We start from the raw sequence: 6,741 nt of genomic DNA, 5'->3' as shown, positions 1-6,741 counted from the left end.
GACAGAACATGTAGCTCAAGCTGAAGGAACTCAAAGCAGACAGAACACACACACACACACACACAAAATTGCCCCCCCTGAGAGTTTCTTCAGGAGTCACCACTGTTCACTACTTCAGAATTGTATAAAAATAACTTCTTGTATGACTTATTACAAAATGAGAGTGTTATATTTATTAGTGTTTGCCCCCAGTAAAAGCAGGTCCATCACACGACTGCAGAATGTTCCTGGCTGGGGACAGGTTCCTCTTCATCAGAGCCCAGGGCTTTCCTGACCCTCCTCCAGATCTCCCTGGTGAAAAACACACTTTACTCAGAACAGAACCGTAGCACTATAGTTCACTATAATCCCTCTGAACACTAACTGGACCTCACGCCACATCACTCTCAATATCAGCCCGAAAGAGTATAGGGTAAAGGTGCCTGCTTTTGATGCATATATTTAGTGTTTTTTTTTTAATAATGGCTCCTTATGTGTCTGTTGTGAGATTCATTCTGAACATGAAGTTTGTGTTGCTGCGTACTCCTTCATCTCCTCGCTGACTTCCACTCCGCCCAGAGCCGCCGTGATGTTGTTCTCCATATCCTGTGCAGAAGATGGCACAGGTGAAGTATTATACCAGTATGATGCCTTCAGTCTGTCATTTTTTTAGTTGGTCTAACATCGTCACATGTATAAATGTACTGGCATACTGTAGTACACATTTTCCAGAACAGTGACGTGTAAGTTAGACAAATAAACTGATTGCTATCATCATATGGTGCCGTATCATGTGGTACACCATAAAGGAATCTCCACAGCCACAGCCACAGTCGCTGGACACAGCTGCTTTTCTGTATAATAATAATAATAATACATTTTATTTATATGGCGCCTTTCAAGAGACCCAAGGTCGCCTTACAACATTGAAAACATTAAAAATACATTGAATTATAAAAATACATTGAAAAAAAAATACATTGAATTATAAAAAATAAATAAAAAATACATTGAATTATACATTATACGGCAACAACTTTACAGGTTATAGGCCTGCATAAACAGGTGGGTTTTGATTCGTTTTTTAAAAAGAGCGATTGAGTAAGGGTCAATGTTCCTGATGTCAGGGGGAAGGGAGTTCCAGAGGTGAGGGGCAGAGCGGCTGAAGGCTCTGGATCCCATGGTGGACAGATGGTATGCACTTCTCCACTTGCCTTGATGCTAGTCTTCAGATGTTCATTGGCAGTCATCAGGCGAAGGACTTCAGTCTAAGGGTGAAACACAGAACAACAAGATGTGTGACAAAATGGCAGTACATTTTTTTTATAAAACTTTGTGTGACATGGAAGAACATGTGGTGTGACATTAAGGAACTAAATTGTGTGTGACAATTTGCAACATTATGACAGTACTGAAAACATCTTCTACTACAGTCATTACTAGGGCCAATGAGAAAATACCTTTGTGTCTCGGATGTTTTTCTCTGTGGCGGAGGTGATGGCAGTGGAGACCATGTTGTCCTTGATGTCCTTCTCCAGGGTCTGGACCTCCTCCCACACGTTCCACACCAGCTGTCTCCTGGGCTGGATGCTCTCCACAGCAGACACCGCCTCCTCCTCCTGGTCGGAGCTCTCCGCCTCCAGGTCAGCTCCTGGAGAGGCTAAACACGCAGGAACTCAACTGGCTCATTAGATTGCATATGTGCAGTAAAAAAATACATATTTCGAGATTCAGTACTTTAAAATCATTAGAACCATTTTCTCCTCTGTGACATCAAATGCAGTGACTCTGTGATGGATTTGGTTTGATGGATTTGGATTTTAAGTACAATTCAAGTTCAAGGTCACGTAGAAAGATATGTATTAGAGACAATGAGGGCACTTTGGAAGCAGTACCATTTTCCTCTGTGATGTCTGGGCATCTGTCCCGAGCCAGCAGGTACTCAGTCCTGACTCTGTTGTAAACAAACAAACAAATCTCATTTTAAGCCTCTTTGCCTCCTCCTATAACTATACATCAAACTTCTTCTGGCCATCTTAATTCACCCTAATAAGGAATCATAATAGTCGTTCACATGGCCAGGGCTCTTTTACCTGTCGTTCTCTTCCAGGGCTTGTCTAGCCTCTGCAGCCAGCAGCGACACCTCCTTCTCAGCCTCCTCAAGCTCCATTTCCCCCTCAATTCCATTCCCCAGCTCCCTCAGAGTAGCGATTACAGACTTTACACGGACCAAGGGAGGAAAATAATGAGAGGAGTTTCTAATATATCTCTTTTGCTCTGCACCGAATAACTTCACAGGCGCGTTTTTTAATCTCTGCTCCCTTAAGTGTGCCTGCACACGAGAGGACGTCTAGACCGAGAGAGGCCACAGTGCTCTATCACCCTGACAACCATTAAGCCCCATAAACAGACACCACAAGCAGCTTTCACAGGCACGGTGGAAGTACGTGGAGGTGTAGGATAGTCTGTTGTGGTGTTTACCGCAGCACCCTAACTCAATCGCTCTTTTTTAAACACTCATCAAAACACACCTGTTTAGGCAGGCCTATAACCTGTAAAGTTCTGAACTGAAGTTGTTGCTCTGCTGCTGCTCTGCTTTGTGCATTAAAAAAAAAAAAAAAATGTAACTGTATTATTCACTGTTGTAAGGCGACCTTGGCCCTATAAATAAAATGTATTATTATTATTATTATTATTATTATTTACCATATCCTGAAGGGAAGACTGGAACCTAAGAGTGGAGCTGAGGTAGAAATCATATTCTGCCTGTGACGAGAAGACAAAAAGGAGAAGCCGTGTACCAATATTATCACTACAAGGACATGGATTTGACACTTAACTGCACAGGGAGGATATTAAAGAGCTAGGATAACTTGAAAAGAGTTATTTCAGGTATGGCAGTAATTAGTCACACTTGGCTATGGGCGAAATGAAAGCGAGAGAAAGCCTGTCCATTCGGCACCTCTCATTAGGGTTTCAGGCTAAATAAATGCCCTCCTCATAAGTGAAGGTGAGATGAACCTTGATTTCCCTGAGGAGGCTGCCAAACGTAGGCGACCTGTCACACACGTCAGCGAAGACGTCACTGAACACCCTGAGACGATCACTGCTGGGACCGGGCTGGACAGGGAGTTTCTGCAGTTCCTGTGGATAACACACACACACACACACACACACACACACACACACACACACACACACACACACACACACACACACACACACAAACACACACACACACACACACACACACACACACACACACACACACACAGAGGAGACACACACACACACACAGACACACACACAGCTAATTGCACCAATCCTCACCTGGGAGACAAACTGACCAAAATAGATTGCCCTGGCTTTCAGTAGTCTTTGATTTATGATTCCCCATGGCGAATAAACTCAAGCCTCTTCCGTCATAGTTCTGGTCAGAACCGACAGTGCCAGTTAAAGTGACCATGACACAGACCGCATACCATGTCATAATTTACACATACAGCACAGTGCGCTATTTATTTCCTTTTGGTTTCCCACTGGATAGAGATTTAGGCAAAGGTGCTGTTAGGCCCTAATGACTTGCTCTGGGTTTCTGAAGGTGTGACCTCCCCTGGTCTCTCACACCTGTGACCTCCCCTGGTCTCTTACACCTGTGACCTCCCCTGGTCTCTCACACCTGTGACCTCCCCTGGTCTCTTAGGCCCCCTTCACACGGAGTCTAGATTCACGTAATCTGGTTCATTTTTCACACCTATCCAATCTTTTAATTTCGTAAAGACGGAGCCTGGTAACGAGAGATTTGCGTAAAAACGGAGCCACCAGATTGTGTTGAACGGGCTGTAGTACATACCCCACGCCTGTGGGTGGCACTTTAGTGCTTTATTTACACAACTGAAAAAACTTGAAAAACCTAGAAGGAGACTCAGCAGCACAAGGTAAAGGAAGCAGCAAACGGATAAACACATTACACAAGATATTCAAAATCCAATTAGCAACATTACATTATGGTGGTTAATAAAATCAGTGGTCAGACTAAAGGATATGCGAAAATGAATTATATTTTCTATTGATAATAAAGAGTTTGGAACAGTACAACATGACATGTCTGTCATCCCATTTCCCATGAGCCTTTGCTCCGGCCATTTTACATACATTTATGAATAAAAAAGCAATTAAATCGCTGGCCAATTTATATTTGTGGTCATGAAAGTTATGTTACGTCTGAATAAGAAGAATTAGATCAAGATAGGAGGCTAATCAAAAATCAGTAGGCTGGCTTAATGAGAGTGAATTCGAGGCCCACCATGAGTGAGATTTTGAGGGAGAACAAGGAATATATATAGTGATTGGAGATCGCATATTGATCACGTGGGGCAATGACGTCATCAGGTTGCGTGAAGCCGTACAGACGAATACCAGCCCCCATACCGATTCTAATCTACTCACGTTCTACCCCCGATTTGGATCGTTGCGGCAAGAGAGTGCGGATAGAGAGTGCTCGTGTAAATGATAGGGCTATCTGTATTAGCTATCCGTATCAGATTGACAAACTAGGCTCCATGTAAACGACCTCTTACACCTGTGACCTCCCCTGGTCTCTCACACCTGCTCCAGTTTCCTCTCATGGGCGTCGGCAGCCCTGCTCCCACTCATGCAGTTCCTCTCCGCCAGGTCCTGCCTCTTCAGCACGCTCTGGCTAAATTGCCTTAACATCTTTAGCTGGTCCTTCCGGGTCAGGCCAGCCAGGTGGGTCCGAGTGAACCAGAAGCGGCCCTGGTCCACTTCCCCACGTTTGTCTCCAGCGGAAGGCCTTTCCTGCCGAGGTTTGACCAAGAAGACCTCGGAGGTGTCCAGCACTGGCCTGGACTGAACTCCTGTCCAGTAACTCCTCGCTGTTGAGGACTGAAGCTCGCTCTCACTTTCCTCTCTCAGATCTAAGCCCTGAAGGGAGGTGGTTGCAGTGGTGAAGTCAGTCATGGCCTCCTTCATGTCCTCCACAAGGGCTGCCTTCTCCTGTTGCTCCCTCATGAGAGCCTCCCAATTCAGCTCTTCGTCAGGAGCCTCGGCCATAGCCCAGATCGGTCTCTTTGGCTTCCCATAAGGCCTCTTTTGATGGAAGCTGTTAGGGCTGAGGTGCCCGGAGAGGTAGGTCTTGATGTCGGCTGTGTGGGCCCTCTCCAGGCCCTGAAGCAGCCTCGGACGATCCCACAGGACATCATATGGCTGTTGGCTCTGTCTGCGTGGGTCACACATTGCTGGGAAGAGTAGGACAAAATCTAAATAAACATTTCAAGGATTTAAGTAGGATAACTCACTCAAGCACGCTGACAAACATATGACTGGATCAAATAATAAAAAAACACTAATGAAAATACATCAAGTTAAGACAGTTGAGTGATGACTGACATTCACATTTTTTATGGTGAATTATGTCCTCAATCAATTCATTCCCCAGGAAGATATAGATTTCGTTGTCAAAAGTTCTTTCTTACCAGACAGGAGAGATGTAAACAGAACAAAATACAAGACTTGAAAGTGGCAACTGTGCTTAACGCTAGAATACGTGAATATTGTAAATGTTTTGGTCTAGTATTATGTTTTCAAGAATCTTCAATTTCCACCTTTCACGCGTCCACAATTAACATAAATGGCTACATATTTGTAAAAACTATTCGTTTGCTCAAGTTACATTCTTACCTAGGTTCAGTTTCCTGTTCTCGAGTCGAGACACGAGGAACTTTTAAACGTCTTCTCCTGCATGTAAACAACACGAGGATGAACGAAAAAGTTCTGTTTACGGTTGCTAAGCGCTGCATTCTTTAGCCTTTCTCTGACTTGGGCAGCCTAAAATGCTTACCTCGGGTCGACGTTTTTCCTGTTTTCAATTTCTTGAAGAACACCATAGTTGTTTCAACTCCCCTTCATAAGAATACTACTGTTGATAAAATCGAGAAAGTGATTAACAATCTCCATTCATCTATCTTGTAAATCTTCTAGAGAAAGTAGCCTACCTTAGCTTTTCTTGCAATAGGCTTACCTCCACCAAAGCATTAGGTTACTGAAACCCCACATAACAACACAATTTGGAGACTCTAAAAATGTGCATAGTTGGCTAACTAAATGTAGCCTACCCTGTATGATATTTCACACTGTTTACTTCATCATAAGTTGTCCACTTATAAACATGTAATGGAAATGCATTGGTAAGGTTCTCAATTCTTCTTTTCAGTAGGGTTGGCCAAGCCAGATCAAGCAAAACTACTGTGGTAAGTGTCCGATCCTCCATGTTGTCACACACAAACTGTCCAGTATTTTTAGCAGTGTTTATACATTCCTATTATTGATGAGCAGATGTAGCTTGACATCCTTATAAATTGTTAGAAAAAAACTATTTTTTTTAGCGAAATTGTAACAAAAGTGAGATATTAAGAGAGCGATTGTTTTTTAATTGGATTACTTGGCTATACGCGAATTATAAATAGTGTAATTTAAGAAACTGATGCTAAGTAACCAGTGGATAAACATGTAATAGCCTACATTAAAAGTGTCACCCACCTAAGAGTGTAGCCCAGGGAAAACGGATTCAGTTACAAAATTACTAGTTCCATCCAAGTAATTGCAATTAAATGTTGTTATGGATCTTATCCACTAGATGGCGCTACAGAGACCGTATATTCCAGTAGGTGTGCATTCTGACGTCAATGCAAGATGTTTTCCTCCCTGAGCTCAGTTGGTTGCATTAAGTGCCCTTCCGTGCAT

The 6,741-nt window shown here is 43.3% G+C and overlaps 1 protein-coding gene across 1 annotated transcript; it reads right to left on the bottom strand.

Annotated features, from left to right (window-relative positions):
• Nucleotides 1-206: 206 nt before the first annotated feature.
• Nucleotides 207-5,235, bottom strand: LOC308373177 (uncharacterized protein C6orf118-like; the record flags this gene model as incomplete). The annotated part of the gene is made up of 8 exons (XM_080848592.1): nucleotides 207-291; nucleotides 524-585; nucleotides 1,194-1,247; nucleotides 1,440-1,639; nucleotides 1,875-1,933; nucleotides 2,073-2,197; nucleotides 2,686-2,745; nucleotides 4,588-5,235. 8 exons carry the CDS (start codon nucleotides 5,233-5,235, stop codon nucleotides 207-209), a joined length of 1,293 nt encoding a protein of 430 aa, XP_080704718.1.
• Nucleotides 5,236-6,741: the final 1,506 nt, after the last annotated feature.

This window comes from Sprattus sprattus, assembly GCF_963457725.1.
Source record: "Sprattus sprattus genome assembly, chromosome: 12".
Classification (NCBI taxonomy): Eukaryota; Metazoa; Chordata; class Actinopteri; order Clupeiformes; family Clupeidae; genus Sprattus; species Sprattus sprattus.
Note: the sequence above shows the minus strand (reverse complement) of the source record. Positions and strands in the feature narration are given on the sequence as shown.